Source organism: Carassius gibelio, chromosome B9, assembly GCF_023724105.1.
Source record: "Carassius gibelio isolate Cgi1373 ecotype wild population from Czech Republic chromosome B9, carGib1.2-hapl.c, whole genome shotgun sequence".
NCBI lineage: Eukaryota > Metazoa > Chordata > Actinopteri > Cypriniformes > Cyprinidae > Carassius > Carassius gibelio.
In genome coordinates this window covers 7,055,955-7,079,329 of record NC_068404.1, presented here as the reverse complement: position 1 = coordinate 7,079,329, position 23,375 = coordinate 7,055,955, and the positions used below count along the sequence as shown (strand labels likewise).

The following is a 23,375-nucleotide window of genomic DNA, read 5'->3' as shown; positions in this document are numbered from 1 at the left end:
TTTCCTAATGCTTAACTAATGATTAATAGCATGCAGTTATTATAAAGTGTTACAAAAATAGTACATGATTTTTGACACTGTTGCAGTTGCATTGTTAAAGTGTTTCAAAAGTGCATATGGTTATTTTCCTATCATGGTAAAAAAATGTAACGACCACTTATTGATATTGTTTGTGTACAAGCTTTAGATTTAGAAGGAAAAATAAAATTAAGAAGAGCAGTCTGAAAAACTGAAGAAAAAAAATATTCAAAACTAATCGTACTTTTACTCTGAGAAAGATGATTTTATACCATATGTAACATATATTTCTGTCCTACCTACAACAACATACTGTACCTACAACAGGACCACACACTTGCAATATGCTAGCGAAGCATATGTGTCTGTGTTTGGGTACTATTTTTCTGGCGTGTAGGAACGTCCCACTGAGGAGCATCTGCGCATGGGACAGTGGGGCCCCTGCAGTACCCAATGCCTGCGGGAATTGGGTTCAGCTCTTTTTAACAAACAGCCTCTGGCGGGGATTGAGCAGTGTGGATGCAGGCCAGAGTGGGGTTTGTGTTGCATCTGACGTCTGCATATATTCTCTAACTGCGTGGTGCAGAGAGGCACACTTTATCATCACGTTGGCTGGTGCGAGTGTTAAGTCAGCACAGCTGTGAGATTCATTAGCGGGTCTGGGGAAGATTCCACTTAAACATGATATGCATCCAAGTTTTCAATCCTTCTCTTTATGGGGATTATATTCTGGTCATTTGCGAGTCTTTGACCTCCCTTGTGTATATTATGGGATTAGATTGCAATTTTAGGATTTTTTTCTCATGGTTTGGCCCATTGATGACATTTAATCTGTAATAACACAAAGCACAGCAAGCCATAACAGTTTATGTGATGTATCATAGACAACTGTGCCTTAAAGGTGAAATTACAGCAAAATTAGCATGCTGTCAGAATAGGCTGCATGATTAAAGGTGCACTAAGTGATTTTCGCCAAACGACGTTGAAATTTGGAAGCACCAAAAAAAAAAAAAAACCACACCCATACCCCAACAGGACCACACCCTAATTTTATATCGCTGACCCACATTTACATACGCAACCCTAGCATAACAACGATTGCAAGCGAAGATGACACACAAGCATATTCATAGCCAACACAGATAAGTATTGTATATACAATGCAAAATCAACAGTACTCACCTATCAAAAAAAAAAAACAATGCAACATTGGTGTCCGATTATTATAGTCACATAAATATTTAATCATCCACTTTTTGGTCAAATTGTCCAGCAATACAATTTTTTTTTATTACACTTTAATTTGCAATTGCAATTTTCGTTCTCAGGAAAATTGCTGTTTGTAATCAGAGCATGCATTTGATAAATAAATAGCATATATTTAAATAACTTTATATTAAAATATTATATATATATATATATATATATATATATATATATATAAAGAAAGCAGGCTTATTTAGATGAGTGGACAGTCTCAAACAGGTCTCCTAAATGGGTCTTCCTCCAATCTCTCTCTGGTCAGGGAAAAAAGCTCACACCATTGGTTACTTTGTTCAGCTGGTCTGTAATATGATGATAGAACCATGGTTTTAGACTTTTCAGAGAAATCAGTCTACCTAATTATACAGTAGTTGACTCTGCACATTAAACTGTGGTAGGATAATGTATTTAAACATTGGAGAAAATGACACACTTCACCTTTAACAACACTTTAGTTCTGAGCACATACTCTTGCGCTTTGCAGGTGGTTAGATGAGCACAATGGCCATGGCGGCTCTTTTCAGACAGTAATAACATCCTGTGCTATTTCACCCTGTCTCTGTGGACCACTGTCTCTAAATATTCATGGCTCAGGTTTACAGGCAATGTGTGAAATGCAGCACGATGCTAATTGGCTCTGCCTGCATGTGTGTGCGTGTTTGGGAGTATGTGTGTGTGTGTGTGTGTGTGATGTGAAATCATGGTGAGGCATGCTGTTTAAAATGCAGAGCAGTCGCGGCTAGAGGAATGCTTCATTTCGCTTTTGCCATCTGGTCACTTTCACTGTGACTTAGAAGCATCACCCCAACACACGCTGCTAGCCGCCACATCACTCTCTCTCACACACACACATGCCCTTGTGATAAAGACATACACTTCAGCATACTTTATAGAAAGAATACTTATTAATTTATTACTTATTACTTAAGTGTCAACTAAAATGTGAATATTTAATATATTATATTTTATTAAATAATATCCTACTGAATGCAATTACTTTATCTGAAATACTGTTAAAGTGTACTGCGGAATACACAATATAATTAAACATATTGTCATTTGCATTAAAAATTTGTATGAAATGTATTTGTATTTAAATATATTTGTAATGATGTTGTCATTTTAAAATGACAAAATTAAGTCAAAATGATAATCAAGTACTTCACTTCACATGTGCTAGAATGTGTTAGTCAAAACGTCAAAATACTACTTGTACTTAGCAAGTGTAATAAGTCTGAAAAACAAAAAGGTTATTACAAAAATAATGATTTAGAATTACCATTTCAACTGCGGGTTAAATCCAGTTAAGCACACTTATTTTTCCCAAAGGCATGCACATATACAGTATTTGCTATTTCCTGCCTACATAGGCAACATTATAATGTTCTTCATAGGCAGCAACTTTAAGCTTTATACAAATAGTGCTCCTCACAAAAAGACATGTCTTACAGTTCATTTCAATAGAATTTGGCTTTAGCATGATGCTAACCTTACAATGTGATGCTCAAAGCATAAAAGTAGATGCTCACAACTTTTTGGAAAAGAGTTTAATTCCCTCTCTACAGGCCCAGACAGGCACTGTTTCAACCGTATACCAACTTCAATTTCCTCTTTACGCTTTATATAATACACTCACTCACGCTTCTAGTCACTGAGATGTGATTACAACACCACAAATGGCTTGTGTGGCCAGCGGTGGATAAAATTGGTGACTGGTGCTCAGACTGCCTTAAGGGAGGAAGAGGGTGAGAGGTGGTGATTAGTTTGTTTGGAGATTAGTTAGATGGAGATGTGATGTCTTCATCCATCTGGCTTAATTAAAAAATAAATAAACAGAGGAATGCAAATGAGAAACAGAGAGGTGAATTTTAATACCATGTTTTAGAGTACACATACTCGTATATGTTTATGACACTCATTCTAGTCTTTGTCAGATTTGTCCAACACTATTACTCAGACCTTATACTAAGTATTAAACGCTAGTGGGTAAATCCTCTATCAACATTTGTGTGGGTGAAAAAGGATTTGAGTCCCTCCTTTAGTGTAAACGTATGATCAAATTTACTGTTGTTTGTTGACCTTTCATGTCCGCTAATTTTTGCCGAAATGTGGCAGATGTGAAGCTAATTGAGTTTTAATGCTTTTTTCAGTGTAATTTAAATGTTTTTAATAGGGGTGTAACGATACGCGTATTCGTATTGAACCGTTCGGTACGACGCTTTCGGTTCGGTACGCGGTACGCATTATGTATACCGAACGGTTCGTTGGAGTATTTAATTATACTTGAAAAAAAAAAAAAAAAGAGAGAGAGAGAAATATAATGATATGCGTTCAACAAGGTAGCCCAATAACCCAAACAACGTAACAGGCAACGCCCCTGACACTCCCGAAGAAGAAAAAAACACCATCTTATATGTTTATGTTAGGCTACTCAGCAGGCGCTCGCTCACTCAGTACACGCTGAAGGCTCGTTGCAAAATAGCCAATGCGTTGAACAGACTAGAAATGAGAAGATCCTCCAATAACCAACAGGTCTGGTGTTTGGGTGCACTTTGGATTCCCTTTAAGCTATAATGGTGATGGCAAGAGAGTGGTGGATAAAAAAACAACGGTATGTCTTTCTCCTCCTTTCCAAAGCGCTCGGGCAGAAGCGCTCATGAGGCGTCTGTCTTTGCTAAGCAACAATGACGTGCTCTCTCCATGAGACGCGGAAATTTCAGAGAAGGATAAATGGATTTGCAGCTCTAAAAATCGCTTGCAGTAGCTCTGCTACTAAATTTATTTCAAAATTGCAATCCATATACAACTATGATCAGCTGATCCTTCATCTTGGCTGAGCTCTCAACGTTGTTACGGGAAAGGATGAAGCTGATTGGTTGGTTCTTGTCACATGACCCGCGGTGCGCTTGCGGCATTCTGAAAAGTTGAGATGTTTTTACATTTTGCTGTAAAACGTATCGAACCGAACCGAACCGAACCGTGACATCAGTGTATCGTATCGAACCGAACCGTGAATTTTGTGAACCGTTACACCCCTAGTTTTTAATGTTAAATTATTAGATTTTCCTTAAACTTAATTAGATTGCTTGTTTGTTTGTTGTTTTTTTCTGTTATTTTGCTCATTTTATCACCCATCAGGTGAAAATATCTATTATATATGTGACCAGACCATTGAGCCATCAATCACAAGTCAACACATTAAAAACAACTCAGAACACCCTAGCATTGTGAGTAATGCAAGCACTGCTTTCCTCAGAAAATATAAAAATCTAGTTTTTGTATACTGCCTCCATTAATAAAAGGGGTGAAAAGGTTGGCAATATGCATAAAAAATGCATATTTATTCTCTTGGCAGATGCTACACCCAAAACAACATATTGCATTGTGGCATCTCATTAAGGAAAATGAAAATAATTTTCAAAAGGGAAAGGCAAAAAAGAGTGGGGATAATATTTTAAAATATCATTCAAAATAGAAACCATGTAATCTGCAGTGTGTTAATGCATGCCGGGGCTGCTGACCCATAAATATGGATTTATCACGCATTAAATTGATGTGCACATATAGGATTAACATGCTCTTAGGCTGTCAGAGTGTTAAAGCTGGCCTACGTCAGGCCAAATCCCAAAGGTTTGCTCTGCTCTCCAGTGTGTGAGTGCACAGGTGCTGGGCCTGCAAAGATCTGACATGTGATAGTCTCCTCCACCTTCAGCCAAGAGCTGACCCTCGGCAGTCGGTGTCAGCGGACAGGGGCAACAGATGGAGCGAATGGACAGATGAGAGGAGAGCTAGGAATGGGGGAAGGGAAAAGTAAAAGACATGTCATCATTCTGAAGAGCTGTAGAGTTGGTGACCTGCAGTGGTCTTTACTTTAGTGTCACATTAGTTTGCATACAGACGAAAAACTGAGGAAACATTCCAGTAGCGAATTGAAAAAATTGGATTTTGGAGATTTGGAGAAGACCTATTGACATTTTACTTAAATCTCACTCATTTCTACTTAGCCTGACAATATTTATTCCTACAATTTATTCATTTTTTCCCCTTATTTTCATTAAATCATGGTTAAAATAAGGGAAGGAATTAATACAATGTGGCCATAAATTAAAGGGTAGGTTCACCCAAAAATGAAAATTAGCACGTGTTTTACTAACTCTCGAGGCATCCTAGGTAAAAATATCCATATTTCAAACATAATAAACACTTTTCTCTCACTTCATCTGTCTGTCATACATGGAAGCCATTCCAGCGGGTGACGTAAGATGTTGGTGTTGCGTGATTAGTGACAAATGTGTTGAGAGAACAAAACAAAATGCCTGTCATGAATTAGAAGTACAAACCAAGGATTTGTAAAGAAAAATGTCTGAGGATTTGAGAGAAAAGTGTTTGAAATATGGACATTATTCTTACAAAAATGCATGGATTCACTACAGGAGAAATTCACTACCTTTATTCATCCCCCGGAGCCGTGAGAGGCAAATTTTATTATGGATGTACGCACTTTATTTGATGTCTTGTGGACTGTTGAACAGAATCAGACACCCACTGCAATGATAGAGTGTGGAATATCCAGGACCATTTTTATTAAAACTCTGATTGGATTCATCTGAAAGATGAAAGTCATATACACCTAGGATGCCTCGATGGTGAGTAAAATACAGGCTAATCTTCATTTTCGGGTGAACTAACCCTTTAATAAATTGTGGGAATAAATGCTTAAATCATAGTTACATTATCTATTTTTCCTTTTGTACTTTTTTCTCAAAGGTTGGGCAAAATGTAAGAATTGTCTCTCTTAAAATGTATGAGTTTGAATCAAGAGGAAAATTGAATTGGAATGACAGGACGAGGAATTTAGGGAATTACAGTTTAAAGAAATGCAGTCAGACAACAGATCAATTTAGTTTTAGCAAATTAAATTTGTATTTATTTATTATTTTAATAAAGTAATTAATTTAATTTGAATACCAGTAATGCCTATTTATTTCTTCATATATAGAATCATCTTTTAATGTTATTTAATTTGCCATATTTACCAAAATTCAGATCAATACTCTCAAAACAATTACCATTATAAAAATAACAGACATAAAAATTTTGGATAAATTAGAGAATTCTAGTGAAAAAATATCTATAAATTAATGATAACGTTCATTGGCAATCCATATTGAAATGATATTTTTATGAATTCTGCATTTAAATTACATTTCTGCATCCTGTTTGCTGCCTCGATTCAGATTCAAGAGCTGCTCTGGAATTTAAAATACCTCCTCAATTCAAGTGAGAGTGATTGGCGACCCTGCTCCTGTCGACTGCCCGTGACATTTCTACACAACTCCCTATCACATATTGCAAAGTCGGTCCCAATCGTTCTCACACAAACTCATTGTGTCAAGCTCATTCTTGACACAATGTCAACAGGGCTTGTACTCGTTTTTTTGCACAGAATGTGAAAAGGAGAGAAAAATATAGTTCATAGAGTTGGAGAGATGTGGGCAGCAGTGTGATGATTTTTACACCCACTTCCCACTGCCTTTCTGTCCTCTTGCAGTCTTTCTCTGGGTTTCATTGGCCACTGCTCATTACTATAGTCTCATTACTCAGGATCGGTCAGCCAGATGTTATACAAGTTCGAAATGTATTATAGAACCATTGCAATGTGATTCACAACAAAGCAGACCAGAAGAGCATCAGTGTAACCCTGCAGGGTGGGACTTTCCATATCATTAGATGAGCATTTCTCCTTTTTTATTTTTAAAAGGAAATTGTCTGAATTGGAGAACCAGAACATGATTTGTGTAACTTTAGCAACACATTATTAGCTGTTTGATAGGTGAATAATATCAATTACTGTTATGTGCCTGATGTTCCTTATATACTGGCTTCCTGTTACATTTAGGATTGATTTTAAAGTACTTTTACTCATTTATAAATCACTCAATGGCCTAGGACTGAAATATTGCAGATATGCTCAGTGAATATAAACCTAACAGAGCACTCAGATCATTAGGATCAAGTCAGTTAGAAATACCAAGGGTTCACACAAAACAAGGGGAGTCCGCTTTTAGTTATTATGCCGCCCGCAGTTGGAATCAGCTTCCAGAAGAGATCAGATGTGCTAAAACATTAGTCACATTTAAATGGAGACTCAACACTGTTTAGCTGTGCATTTATTGAATGAGCACTGTGCTTTGTCCAAAACGATACTAGATTTTATGTATAATCATTTTCTATTCTTAACTGTTTTAAATTCATTTTAAACCTTTTAAATCAGTTTTTAAGTAATTAATTTGTTTTAAATTCCTTGTTTTATTGTTGTGATTATTGTTGTGATTAAATTTTTATTTTATTTTATGTGAAGCACTTTGAATTGCCATTGTGTATGAAATGTGCTATATAAATAAACTTGCCTTGCCTTGCCTTGTAGAGAGCGTTATATAAAATGTATTACAATTCTGATACATCACTTTTTTTTAGACAACCCTGTAAAATGCGTTCTTCCTCTTCTTCGCAATCAGATCCTGGTTCAATGTTTAATCCAAAACTGCCACTTGCCATTGTGTGGCGTTCACTACTTCAGTTAACCGAGTGAAAGTGGAGCAGGTAGTCCAAGCTGGAGTGATTAAGCGGAGGCGGGGGCTGATTTGCATATTCAGGATAATTATAGTTTACTTAGCTTATGGAAAAAGACATAGAGTGAGTGGTCAGAGAAAGATAAATATTGTGTGACAGACTGAATGGCTGTAGGAAGTGAGGGATCGTGGCTGAAAGGCTGGAGGAAGGGAGCGAGCAGATATGAGAAGTTGACTTCCGTTGCAGGCTCCTTTGTGTTGAATGTCTGCAAACACAATTGCGCACATTTGTCTTCATTAACAGTTGAGAAGCCTTGTGGTCTGGCAGTGACAGGCTGGCTATCCACAGGCGATCCCAATCCTCCCGGATGCTTCCACGGGCCCTACAGACACACTAATTAGCTTTGCAGTGTAATGGCCGACTAATGACTTTGTCCTCATATAGGTCTCTTATGACAGAAATGCACAGGCCTTGTTTTCTGTTTGTCGTACCACACTGAACTCAAGAGTTGTCAGCGACGTGCCTGGCACTGCCCGGAGAGAGAACAGAGAGAAATAATCCACAGATGAATGTCTGTTCTGCTTTGACACACAGCTACAGATCATACCTTGGTGCGACAGAGTGGATAGAGGGCAGCTGAAAGACATGGATATGCTTCATAGTGAATGCCAATTAGGTGGAAGTTGTAGGGTAGGGAGATGAAATGGCCAGTCAGGGAGGATCAGACATGGCTCTTGGCTTCTGTTCTGGCATCAACTGCCAGTCACGGTAGGTTTTTTCATTTTTACACACAGAAAAATAAAAGCAAAGATATCTCTACAGCGAACTTCAGCACAACCCCATTTGTCCTCACTGGTGACAACTGCTCATTTTTCTTGCCTGTTTAGCTACAAATGTGCTGAACAAAGTGAGAGAAACATCTTGCAAGACAATTGTTTTTCATCTTTTGTGCCTGAGCTTCAGTTTTACTGTGGATTTTGGCAGGATTCATGTATATTTTGACTTTGGTGGCTGCATTATTATTCATTTACACTTGTTTTGTCTCCATATTTATGCAAGATAAAATGTACTTTCTGCTGGTCATTATAACAAAATAGACCCTCATGTCAAGTGTATGAGACCACTGCAGATAGCTCAATTATAAAGTTAATTCATCCAGGCCAGTAGGTGTCAGAATACAGTCTAGGGCTACACAAACAAAAAGATGCAGATGCTTCTCATTATATTAACTGATATTTTCTGTTTTACTTGCTGGCCTGGAAATCCTCAAAAATTACACAGTGCAGAAAATAATAAATGAATGTTAAGCAATTTGCAAATAAATACACTTCATTTATTAATATAAATGTATTGGTAGCAGCATCACTTAAAGTAAGCACAAGTGATGTAATGCACTTGTGTCATCAATAATTGATACTCAAAGCCAAAAATGTGGCTCCAACTAATCACATGTTTCAGGAAGTAATTTATTGGTCATACCATTAGCGATCTGATATATCCTATAAGTGTAACATAGACTGGTAACATCCCACTGGCCTTTATTCCCATCTCAATGACCACTCATCCCCAACAGCACTAAAAAGATTACAGAGAGCCATCGGAGCTGCGCTTCACCGGATCTTAACCAATGCTCCAGCCGGAATTACATTTCTGTAATACATACCGAGGGATTTTCCAGCATTTTCATCTCACTAATGGGATTAGGATAATGCAAAGGTGTGCATGCTTCTGAGGAACAGTGTGGGAGGGAGAGAGAGAGGCTTTAGAAACCACAATCAAAAGAAACACTCTCCAGTGTAAACATCTGTCTCTTTAGTCAAACGCTGCTGTCGTTGCTTAGTTGTAGTATACTTGCTTCCTCTTGGATGTGGTGTCTTTGCCCCAGCGCGAGCACTTTGCATTCACCTCAGTCAGTTGGCGAGTGATCTTAAGAGGTCCTCTTCTATACAGCCATTTGCACTCCTCTGACACTGTTCAGGACGAGCAGATGGAGAACTGCCTCCTTTTGTTCGGATGCAGTGTTGTGTTAACCATTTCATTCAAGCTAAGTAGCCATATTCACCCGGAGCAGATACAAGAGCTGATTCTGAGCTACTTGTGCTTGGCTTAAGGCCAAACTCTGTTGCGTTATGGATGTTAATTCGTGGTAGTGTAATAGCTGGAAAAGCTTGCATGCAGTAGCCTTGGTTTTTAAATACAACCTTTTTTGAGTGTCATTTGACTAACTGCATCTGGAATGGGCTTTTTGAGCCAGTCAGTGTGATGTTGAGAGTGACAGGCTTAAATTAATTCTGCATTTTTCCCCTAACAAATGTTTTTTTTTTCCTCCATGATCGGACCTTTGTTTAATGGTATCATTAGGAAAAAATTGCACTAAGTATGAGTGATATTGTGCCCTCTTTTTTGTGTTAGTGTGCCAGTTTTTTCATAGGTCTCTTATGCTCTCAGAATGCTGTGATAAATGCGGCTAATCTCAGTGCATTAGCGAAACAGGAAGGAAAACCAGAACACTGTGAGAAGTCAAGAGAAGACAAGCAGAGGTTTAACCTACAGATGATTTGTGTATTTTTTTTTATGTTAATATTTCTCTCCTATCCAGGCTTAATATGCAGTGACAACTGTAAGAAAGCCATTTTTATAGGTTGATTCATCCAAAAATCATAAACATTGTGGCTATGTGCTGCTATAAAAGCATTGCTCGTTTTGCTTTCTATGCTTTCTAATTAGCATTGGCTCAACAAATGGTGTAAGTATAGGGTTGGGCCTACCAGTTCTGAATAACCAGTCGAAAACAGTTTGAGAGACTTGTTTGAAAACAGTCATTATTTTTAAACTCTGTTCCAATTATACCCTTTTAAATTAATGTAGATTAAACTAATGTAGAATGTAAATTAGCACCTCCATGTATAAACTGATATTCATTTTGAATATGTAAAAGACATTACAATGGAAGACTGTTTCTGCCATGGTATAAAAAAATAAAAGAAAAAAGCAAATTGTTACCTTATGTTTCACAATTCTGATTAAATTCCAAGTTTACTCATAATTTTGAGTTAACATCAAACAATTCAGGTTTATGCTTCAATTCTGACTTTCTTTTTTCAGAATTAGGTTTAGTTCTCACAATTTTAAGATATAAAGTCATATTGTGAGATTAAATATGCATTGCAAAATAATGTTTTGTATTGAGCTGTAGAGTCAGAACTGTGTGTAATTAACAACAAATGAGAAAACTACAACATTGTGTACTTAACATACTTAATAATGAGTGACAAGCATTTCAAATTATGCAATTTAATAAAAACAATGGAAAATATAACACTGGTGATTATAAATACAAAGTACAAAAAATAAATACAAAAGTAATGTACACAATAAAGATATAATGTTGCATTCTAAGATATGAATTCAGAATTGTGTGCATTGAAAAAAAAAGAGGCAGAACTGTGTACATTTAAAAAGTCAGAACTGACATAAACTCACAGTTCTGAGAATAATAATATAATGCTACTTAGTGAACTCCTCCATTGGGATTTATGCCTGGAAAGTGTGCAAGTGTCATTTAGCATGCACATTAGATTCTGCCATAAATCAGATGTTGTGTGCAGACTGCAGCTTGAGCATATGATGTGTTTGCACCAAAACATTAGCTACACCATGGGTGGGTTATGATGGAGCATTGATATAGTTACAATCTTTTGCAAGTTCTGCGTAGGTGAGACTGTATGCTGAAGTACACCATGCTGTGCTGAGCTTTTTAAACTGGTATGTGCATAGAATGCATTTGGTCTTACGACGAGAAGCATGTGGGACGTGTATCATCTGTTCCATGGCCTCAAGCGAATAAATAGATCACCCTTATGCTGGATGTCTGAAAGCACATACTCATGATGTTCTCAGAGATGGAATGTTTGGCATTTTGGATCCATCAGATCGATATAGACAGAAGAACAATGGAACAAGACTTTTAAAAATGCTTTTAGCTCAGCAGAATCGGCCTACTTTATTAGCCATTAAAAAAAGGTATAGGCCTAACACTGTGAATGTAAGATCATTAATTATGAGTGAATCACCTACATTTCCAAAAAGCATTAGAAATGGCATAATTAAATAATTAACAATAGAAAATATGAAACTGATTGATTGATTCATCCAAAAAATAAAATAAGAATATATATATATATATATATATATATATATATATATATATATATATATATATATATATATATATATATATATATATATATATATATTTATATATATATATATATATATATATATATATATATATATATATATATATATATATATATATATATAGGCCAGTGTTTGATGTCATTATTTCTATAGATTGAATGGATACTGCATGTGCATGGCATCACTGTTTTCACAAATTGCCATTTTACCCGGAGATGATAAGATAATTGTTTTCAAAAATGCCACATTGAAACCTGTTTTAAAAATTTGCATTTCCGGGAACCCACAATGTCGTTATCATGTAAATAAATGGCCAAATAGCATACAAATTGTTCAGTTTTAAGTTGAAAATGGTGTGTGTAAACCCTGCATGATTGCAAACAATATTCCATTACAAAATTCAAAGTTTTTTTTTTTTTTTTTTTTTTTTTCACAATGGTAATGTTTTGAGCCAGCATGCTATTTTTTTTATTCATAATTGGCATAAAGAAGAGCTGGCTGGCTTGAAAATTTACAATTGTGGCAATGTCTTGTTAAATAAATTAATGTCTTAGTAAATTATTATTTGCAGTCTTAGCGTGCCAACTTTTGTCTTGAAGTTAGTGTCAGCACACAGCTGTGTGAAGTAATGTCCAAATAACATGAAAAGATGAAGTAGCAATTACAAGAATAAACACACATTGTGCTTAGCTGACACACATTCCGGGTTTCAGGAGTCTTCCCATCTCAAGGCCCCTAGCAGTCAGAGGTCCTGGCCACTGGCCCTATCCATAATTTGGCCCTGACATTTTCCTGACCTTCTCATTTACCAAAGAACACATCACAAAACCAGATCCAGCTAATCACTTCAGTCTTGACTTACTGCTGAGAGAAAAACAACTATTTGGATCTTGAACTGCAATCTTCTGGAATTGGAAGTTAAAAGTGATAAAAATCAATTCACATCAAATTGATTTATCAGTTTTACTTCCTAAGGAACATTTGGAAACTATCAAGCTTCTTGCACATGAATAACACAGAAGGTCCCTATCATTTTTGTTTTTTTCACATTCCGATCATAATGGACTCCAAATTTGCAAAGGCACACTTGTTTGGAAGTGGATGCCACCTAAATGATTCAGAAATGTCTATGATTCTATGAATTATTAAAGCAAGGGTTGTGGTGTAGATATTTCATGGTATGTGAAAGTGAGTCTGATGTGTTTGGGAAGTGAGTCCATGGTGATTGTTTGTAATGATCGGTGTGAGAGAAGCACAGACATAGGAGGAGAGATGGGAAGATGTGTTTCAGCTGGCCGTGCTTTACCCCACGCTGTCTTCTGGACCTAATGAGGGAGGAGATGATACTATGTTGAGTCGTGTTTGTGATGCTACATTGCTTTCACACTAAGGACACATTACCCACTGTGAAACCAAGATGAGGGAGGACGATACACTCTTATACTCTTACTTAGCATGCATGCTTTGCATTTTTCACCCACACAATTGAAAAATCACAAATGGGATCTTGGCTGCACTTGAAAACTGAAATTTTTTTGCTTCTGCAGGCAGTATAAGTTGGTATGAAGACAAGGCATATCTGAATCATATGATCATTGGTCAAAAACATAAATTTACACAGAAACTGACCACCAAACTCAACTTTCGGGCAACCTTACATTCTCATATGAATGTCAACAATTGGCTCATTTGAGATGCTGTTTATTCCTCCTGATGAAATTTAGCAGAAATATCTAAGACAGATCGAAGATTAAATGAAAAAGGCCTACATGAGAACTCCAGTAAATCTTAGGGGACATTCACAAAGATCAAGTTTTTGTCTGTAGAATGAAAACAACTTTTTTTTTTTCATTATTTTACCTTGACAACCAAGTTTTTAACAAAGCTGTGTCATGCATGATACAATTCAAAAGACATGAGACATAAAAACAATAAAAAATCCATTCTGTGTCCTATATGAGATTTTGAGCAATACACAAGTCTGTCCGCGTCAAGCAATATTTATATCATCTTATGTATTTATGTATGCATTAAGGTAAAAGCTGTATGTTTTATTCTAATGTGACATATTTTTGAGTGAATCGGGATATTGAAGACAAAATATAGGGCAGGTTTGATTTTATGCACCAGGAACTGATTGTATCCAGTTTTCTTGGGACTGGATCATGTAAATTGCTGTTACAAGAAAAGTCATTTCATAGACAGAACACGTTTTTTTTAAATCTGATTGAATATTAAAAAGACATTCATGCAATGTCATGCACAATAGCGTGCACTTATGAATCATGCACAATGAGACCAGAAACATGCATTAAGAAAGAAAATAAGGTCAAATTTCATGTCATGCAGACTTTAACCCTGTAAAGCCTGACATATGAAATACATCAGTCATGATATATTGAAAACACTGAGAGAGAAAAAAGGAAGATGAAATGATTTGGATAATTTGTAATGTAAGTCGGCACAATTTTTAAATTTATACAAAATGCATATAAATATCAGTTGCCTGTTTATTTCTCCCAATAATGTCTTAATAAGATGATATTTACATTTTATTGTGGAGGCAAAACATATAATGCAGTGCAGTACAATGATGATTGATAGCCTGATGCATCATTTGATATTCACATAATTTTTAACATGATTCTTCAGTCCAGTAAATGTTCATCTTTAAATATTTCTAAAAATATAAAAGATACTTTATAAAAATCAGAAAAGAATTCACAGCAGAAAGACATGTGAACCAAAACCTGAAGGGGAACATGTTTGCAGTTATACTTTATTTTTATTGTACAATTATAAACTATCAATCAGATGACAGATTTTGTACAACATGCTTTTTGGCAAAGTTTTGATTATTTAGAGGCCTTAGAAATTAATGTGTATGCTTTATAGGGTTAAATGTGCTTCGTGCTACTGCACCTCATTGGAGCACCTGCCACGTTTTCCATTCATCACATTTTTCCACTTGAGATGCCAGCCATTATTCTGAAAGAGTTAAAATCAACTTGCCTTTTCACCAGATATCAATTCCTGCAAATAAAATGCATACACATTAACACTGTGCCTAATCAAAGTTGTGATATGATTGTTTCTCAATTAAAGGGAATTGCATCGCTCCTAAGTTGATATCCGCGTGTCAGATTTGAATAATGTGCTGCGGTTTAGAGTGGCAGAGAGGAACGAGTTTGGCATACTGATGATACTTCACTCTCACAGCCCCGCTGGGGACGGAGCACGGTGTGCTCGACGCGGATGGGATCCATTATCCCAACCCGTATTAAACAGCTTAATAGCCCCATCTCCCAGACTTTGATTTCCAGGATGATATAATGCGCGAGGATAGAGAGAGCAGGAGGAGGGGATGTTATCTGTCAGGGGGAAACGCAGGCGGGAGGGGGTCAGATCTGACTCACACACACTGTGACCCATCAGCGGATGACATGTGTCAATTTGATGGAAGACTGATGGGTCAGCTGTAAGTCATTTAGAGTGGATGCACTGACAGAATGTCTCAAAGTAGCTTTAAGGAGCATTTCCTGGAGTCTTGTTACCGCAGCTGTAGAAACTATTGGACCCGGTGTGACGGTAAGAGTTCCCACATTAGGAACCGATAATGAGAGTTACCGTGCTACTTCTCCTATAGTGATTATCATTACTATTTATAGCCTGGCTCTATCTGAGGAGGCATTTGTAGCTGGAGCGCTGGTAAAAGAGCGGCCTTCCTTAGCCGCAGTAAATAGTCCTAGTAAAAGTGTGGCTGAGCTCTGAATGCCGTCTCGCCTCTCGTTTGTGTGTGCTGCAGGTTTCTCTGAATGCTGTGATGAGTTCCTGAGAGCTTCGTTCTCCCCGGCTGGGTGTCTTGAGAGAGCAAGGGCTCTGTTGACAACAGTGGCACCAAGAGAAGCAAACACTGACGACGGGCCATGGCTAGCGGTAACTAATCTACTCAAATTATGTCCAGTACTTGTCCTGTTTAGCAGAAAGTTTAAACTGCACATGCTTCTAAAATAAAGCGAGCTGCCTACGTTGGCAGCATTTTAAGCTGTCACGCACTTGCTAATGGTGTGCATACCATTCCAAGCGTAGGCTGAATGATTATGCTGTTTTATGAGATACCTCGTTATGGCAGATTCAACTGGTTATAAGCCGGTTATGAGCTGGTCCTAAGCAGGAGCTAGATGCTTAGGACCAGCACATGGCAAGCTTAAACCAGCTCAGGACTAGCTGCATATGCAGGATTTTCAACAAGGTGTCTGAACCTTTGCTGGAAAGGTAATGTTTAGACCCCTTGAAGCTTTAACTGAACACACTGAGTATAATCTAAATCTGTGCACGACTGATGCAACCAGCCTTTAATGCAAAGCATAGCAGACACATTTTGCTGAGTGACAGTGCAGCTGTTTAGCCAGTGTGTGTTTTAAAGGTACTTTTCATTTTGCATGAGGGCCTAATGGACTGTATTGTCTTTTGCAGCAGCAGACGGCATCGGCAGTTTGGGAACCGAACAGAGCCACATCACTGTTCCCGTGGCCGATCCCGGCGCCTGGGCCACTGCCATGAACAACCTGGGCATTGTGCCGATGGGCTTAGCCGGGCAGCAGCTGGTCTCAGGTAAAGCCCTGTGCCCCCCTCCAGTGTGCTAATCCTGCTGTTTCATCCACAGCTTTCACTGCTCTTCCCTTTCACGGCAGGGGGAATAAAAAGCAGATTTTAAACTGGGGTTCCCATATTTCCCCCTCTGGCAAGCAGCACAGGCACCAGCCTCTCCAGCCAAATATGTGACCTTTAGAAGCAACACTACACATTGGATATTACATTGTAGCATGTTATAGTTTGTAGAGCTTTATTCTTCGGCTGAGATACTGGATTTCTACAGCTCTGAAAAGCTCATGTCCTGGCGGGATGGTGGCACCCACTGCTTTCTTACCTTGATCCCTGAGCACTGGTCTCAATCCTCCCATCTGACTAAAGCTTTGTAGACATGTTTGTCCCAGAACTGGACTGTTTTCTTCATTGCTGTCTCTGATTGGCTAGTCATCAGTGGCCATCTGCAATCATAACAGCTCTGCTGCTTTTGTAAATGTTAGCTGCACAGAAATTGTCTCTTATAATCATGATTTTATCTCAAACAAGCTGTGGATGCAGTGAGTGGACTAACAGATGCTTGACAGTTTGTTTTCTCCATACGCTGGCAATTCACCTCTCTAGCTTTGACAGCACTCATGAGTGGGAGAGGAAGTTGTTCAACTATAGTCAAGCTACTCTTCTGAAGAAGTAAGCTGTCAACTACAATGAAACTATTAAAGAAAGCAGTATCTAAATATGTTATAAACCAGTGATATGACTTATAATTTGAGCTAGGGTGACAGTGTATACTCAAGTTAAATTAAAACCACAGTACTAATACATAATGCTAAATATACAAACAGTAATGAACAGCAGTAAATACTCAATATGTGTTATTTCACTCCTTCCTTGCTCGCAATACAAATGTGCAATATTTCTATCCTCATTTGCTCGCAATACAAAATTTGACTATAAACAGCCCAGCTTTTTTTTTTAAAGTAATATAGTCTGCAAAATTATTAAATGTACACTACCATTCATAAGGGTTCGGTGAGATTTAATGTTTTTGAAAGAAGTTTCTAATGCTCACCAAGGCTATTTTTATTTGATAAAAAATACAGTAAAATAGTAATATCGCGAAATACTATTACAATTTCAAAATAACTGTTTTCTATTTTAATATTTGGAAAATGTAATTGATTCCTGTGATGCAAAGCTGAATTTTCAGAATCATTCCTCCAGTCTTTAGTGTCACATGATCCTTCAGAAGTCATTCTAATATGATGAGTTGCTGCTCATTAAATATTTTCTATTATATAAATGTAGAAAACTGTTTTACTGCTCTTTTTTGTGGAAATCCTTTTGTATATTAAGGATATTTTTTGTATTTTAAGGATTCTTTAATAAATATAACATTTTTAAAATAATTTATTTGAGACATTAAACTTTTGTAACATTCTAAATGCCACTTTTTAATTAATTCAGCACATCCCTAATAAATAAAAATACTAATTTCTTTCAAACATATGAGTAGCATATACAGTATAAAATTAACTTGTTTCTAGAAAAAAAAAAATGTTGAATTAGGGCTGTGCAAAAAAATGGAATGCGATTTTCATGCGCATCTCATCAGTAAAAATGCTCCTGTAATCAGAAGTATATCCCCAGCACGTGCGTTCAAATCAGGGTTGCAAGGTTTTCACAACAAATACTGCCCAGTTGCTTTTTAAACTAGTCCAAAACTAGTCCAAAACTAGCCCAATCGCGTTTCCGGGAGGTTCCCGATAAAAATTGCTTCCAGGGGTTAAAATATAATTTTTTTGGAAGGCTTGCCCTGGGAAAAATCACATTTTAGGGGATAAATATCACATAATTGGTATTGGGGTTGTTTCAAACCGCGGACATGAAAAACAACCGCAGACTTGGCAACACTGGTTCTGGTGGAGCGGCAGTTACTACACAGATCCGTAGTCTGCCGACAACTAACACAAAATCATTTTCAAAATCGACAAAAAAATCACCTGCGATTTTAACATCGATTTTGTGTAGATTGTCAGTGAATTACGGCTCGGTGCAGTAAATGCCAACCAGTGTTGCCAAGTCTGTGGTTGTTTTTCATGTCTGTGGGTCAAAGCGACCCCAATACAAATAACGTGATATTTAGCTCCTAAAATGCGAATTTTACCAAGGCAACCCTGCTAAAAATGTATATTTTAACCCCGGGAAGCAATGGACTAGTTTTGAGAAGTAACTGAGCAGGATTTGTTGTGAAAACCTGGCAACCCTGATCTGAACGCACGTGCTGGAGATATACTTCTGATTACAGGAGCGTCTTTACTGATGAGATGTGCATGAAAATCGCATTCGATTTTTTGCCCAGCCCTATTTTGAATCCTGCAAAACTAAAAAAGTTAGTAGCATTGCTACTTTTTTGCCAACTATTCCCTAGAACTAGCTCTCATGTCAGTTGTTCAGACAAATAAAGTCCCTCCATGGTTTGGATCCTATTATAATTACTATCACGCTAGGGAAGCCATGGATTGAGGCATATTATGCTCAGATTAAAATGCATGAGCCGATATTTCAGATCATGATTATTTATGAGAATTTGGGAAGGCACAAGTCATTTGACTTGCATACAGGTTTTCTTTTTTTGTTCTTGGGTGATTTCAGAAATCATCTAAGAATGAATATTAAAACTATTATCCTCAGCTTCGGAGCTAAAGCCTCTGGTAATACGCCAAAGCTGAAAGAAACACTTCCAGCAATTCATAGGAGGATTTTACATGCGGTATCCTCTTTCATTCTGTGTTTCTTTCACACATGTATTACACGCAGACTTCCAGCAATATGCCTCTAGATACCTGAAAGAGGATTTTGTCACACGAGCACAAATGCTAGCCTTTGAGTACAAACTGGTTGGATCGTCTCTGGCTCCAGAAAGACTATAATGATGCTGACAGAAATTCCAGCTTCAACGGAATGATTGGAAAAGATTTGCCTGGTTTCTGTCAAATAGAACAGATTATGCTGAAATAGCCTCTGAGTCTTTGTTTTAATTTCCCTCAGCATGTTTCCAGGCACACTTCAACATCACACATATTGCTTATGACACACACACACAGCTTCTATTTTGTCCCGTGTCTGCTCATAAATTTGCTGCTCGCAGAGCAGATGCCCACTTGCACAATTTATCCTCGCAGGCAGTTTCATTCTCAGTATTTCAGCACATTTTCTATTGATTATAAATGTTTATTTGCACCAGCTCATTAGAAGACATGCTTTGCGAGAACATTTTTTTTTTTTCAGATGGCTTTATCCCGCTGGAGTGATGAAGCACAACAATGAATAGTACCCTAAATATAGATGATTTTCCTGCAGTTAGGAGTTGCTTTTGTTGCGGCTCCATTGTGAGAGTTTTACACAGAGCATGCTGGGAGATTTAGGTTCAGAAATGGTGTAAGCCCTGAACGTATGAATGCACAGATTTACACAAGATTCACCAAGGCTGCTTTAAGTGGCTTAGAAGAAGGAGAAAGAAAGGGAGAATAAAACCCGAATCAGGCTCCACCAGAAACAGTTGCGTGCCGTCGCGATGACCTATTTAACTATGGCACTGTAATGACAAAGAAACATCTTCCTGAGTGCTGTTTATGGAAGCACTAGGACCTAGAAACATTTATGTGAATATAGCCAACGAGAGCTTTCATTTTTATTATATTTATTTAATTATTTATTTTTGGGGAAAAGTACTAATAAAAATGTATCTTTTTTTAATGTGTAATGATAATATTCTAAATATCTCATGGTTATATTACAGTATATTAATAATGATCAATATTCATTTAAAAGTGTCTGAAAACATTAAAGTGGGGGCATATTTATCACTAACTATAAGAAACCAGTTGTTATACATGTATTGGTTACACTGAACACATACTAGGGCTGCACAATTAATTGAAATAAACCCAAATTCAAAATATGCTTTAGGGCAATTATCAAACTGTAAAAGCTGTTATTTTATTTTGATAACCTATGCACTGTTTTTTTAGTGTTCTTTTGCATGTGGTGTACATTTAAAAATGAAGACATAAAAAAAAATCATGAAAGGAGTATTGTATTTTTTACATTTTTCATGATGATATATAATTTTTATTTTACTGTTGTATATTGCAATCTGATAACAATAACAAGAAGAATAATTTTACATTATTATTATTATGTTGTTACTGTTATAATTAAGGCACAGCAAATTTGGGAATTAAAAAAATAAATAAATTAATAATAATAATAATAATAATAATAATAATAATAATAATAATAATAATACATCTTAAATAATATTTTTTATTTTACTGTGAAATATTACAATAATAATAAAAATGTACAGTACTACTATTATCATGGTTGTTATAATAATCGCCCATTTGTGCAGCCGTACATTTTAAACCAAGCTTTTTTATTATTAAACTTCACAATTTTGAATGGAAAAATAATGTACACACCAAATAGCTTCAGTTTTACGCAGTACGTGTTAAATGTAGGTTTGTTGTGTGACTCAGTACTGCTAGAATTATTCACTGTCATTTCGGGTGCTTTGGATAATTATGCATATTAGCTGTGGTGAGCAATGACTGGAAATCTTTCAAGCCCCAAAAAAAGCGAGACTGTAAAATACAGCTGAGACAAATTTCCTTGTGGATTATATATTTGGACTGCAGGGCCTGGGGCTGCTGGGCCTGGCGCTTTGCATTTAGTAATGGTGTTTGTGATGGGCTCTGATTAATGCAATCTCACCTCTCAAATGATGAGTGGCTGCGCCCTGTAGGAACTAAATGTTTCGCAAGCTGCTGACTTCGTAGTGAATCCAATTTTAATGGAAAGCAGATAATAATGACAAATAAAACCTGAAGCATGTTTTTGGAAAAGAAACAAGAGCTGTGAGCCAAAGGATTGAGTAGTCCTTGAATCATTCTGACTGAAGAAAAACAACATTAAGAAACGATAAATGTGAAGGCGTGTGTGTAATTTACCTGTTTACATTTTGATTTGGGTTTTGCATGGATCTCCTGATGCATTTCACATGACTGCAGCTGCTGGGAGATTTATGGATCATAATTTTCATCATTTCTTTCCCCAGCAAGGGATTCGAGATTTTCTTCCAGTTCAAGTATCTCTTGGGTTAGATTTAGTGTTCTCCATTGTATTATGTCACTACAGGACAAAGTAAGCTGGATTGTCCTGATTAAGGTTGAAATATTACAATAGTGTGAAAATACTGAACTCTCAGTAATTGAATAATGTTTGGGAGAGCGGTGTTGGTGAAACTGTAGTTTGCCAAGCTACAATCTAGACATAATGTTAATTTAAACAAGCTGCTAACAAAGAGTTTTAGTTTCTACATTAAACCATATTAAGTCTGCCTAAGAGGGAAAAGGCTACACTGTTTCGAAAGCAGTTGACCTACTGTCACGCTACTGATAACAGTAAGTTAAGTTAAGCTCAGGCCTTTTAGTTTAGTTTTAGTGTTAGTAGTCCTATTGATACTATTTTATAAGTGCTCTCTTCACATTCAGCAATCATTAAAAGAATAGTTTACACAAAAATGAACATTTGTTGAAATAATTCTCACACTCAGGCCATCTAATATGTAGATGAGATTTTTTTCATCAGAACAGATTTAGAGAAATGTCACATTATGTCACTTACTCACCAGTGGATGCTCTGCAGTGAATGGGTGCCGTCAGAATAAGAGGCCAAACAGCTGATAAAAAATATTACAATAATCCACATGATTTCAGTTCATCAATTACTCTCTTGTGAAGTATAAAGCTGTGTTTGTAAGAATCAAATCCATCATTAAGATGTTTTAACTTCAAACCAATGCTTCCAGTTATAATATGAGACTGCATTATTGCTTTCTAAACAGTTGTCTCGGCACAAATCAAGCACTGTTTACAAGCAAAAACTGTGTCTGTGGATTTTAATGTGAGAGGACAACAGGAGATCAACATTTTCAATGGAGGAAGTATTATTAGGAACTATGGCTTCTTCTTTTTTTTTTGTTCCAAAGCGAATGTTTAAAGTAAAAATTGTTTAAAGGGTAAGTTCACCCAAATATTAAAATTATGTCATTAGCGATTTAGATAGAGCTGCTGACGTGTTTTCTGGTGTAACCAATAAAAAAGATAACACGTCTGCAGCGTCGTACGTCAACTTTCATAGCAGTGGTGGTCACAACAGACCCGGAAGAGAAGACAATGCTGAATAAAGTCATCATTTTTGTTATTTTTGGACCAAAATGTATTTTCAATGCTTCAAAAAAATCTAACTGACCGTATACTGTACATACATTTTCAATGGAGGGACTAAGAGCTCTTGGACTAAATCTAAAATGTGTCTTAAATCTTAAACTGTGTTCCGAAGATAAAAGGAGGTCTTACAGGTTTTGAATGACATGAGGGTGAGTTATTAATGACATAATTTAGATTTTTGGGTGAACTAACCCTTTAATGATGCATTTGTTTCTTACTGCTTCTCACTTCACATAACCTATGTATTTTAACAATATGTAAAATAAGTCTGTGTATGTTAAATTTTAGCTTAAAATACCCTACAGATAATTTTTTTTATAGCTCGTTAAAATTACCACTTTTAGACTATGAGTCAAAATGCACTGTTTTTGTTTGTCTCCCTTTAAATGCAAATGAGTTGGTGCTCCCGTCCCCTTTACAGAAGAGGGTGGAGCTTCA

General features: G+C 36.7%; 1 protein-coding gene across 2 annotated transcripts in view; it reads left to right on the top strand.

Moving 5' to 3' along the window:
* The window catches only part of enox1 (ecto-NOX disulfide-thiol exchanger 1), a 95,546-nt gene that overhangs the window by 35,868 nt on the left and 36,303 nt on the right, over window positions 1-23,375 (top strand). The window contains exons 2-3 of one of the 2 annotated variants that reach the window (XM_052565553.1): window positions 15,860-15,990; window positions 16,531-16,668. The exons of the other annotated variant lie outside the window; for it this stretch is intronic. Of the exons in view, the coding sequence (XP_052421513.1) occupies window positions 15,981-15,990; window positions 16,531-16,668 (148 nt within the window). The 5' untranslated portion in view covers window positions 15,860-15,980. The remainder of the gene's footprint in view (window positions 1-15,859; window positions 15,991-16,530; window positions 16,669-23,375) is intronic. 2 annotated transcript variants of the gene reach the window in all.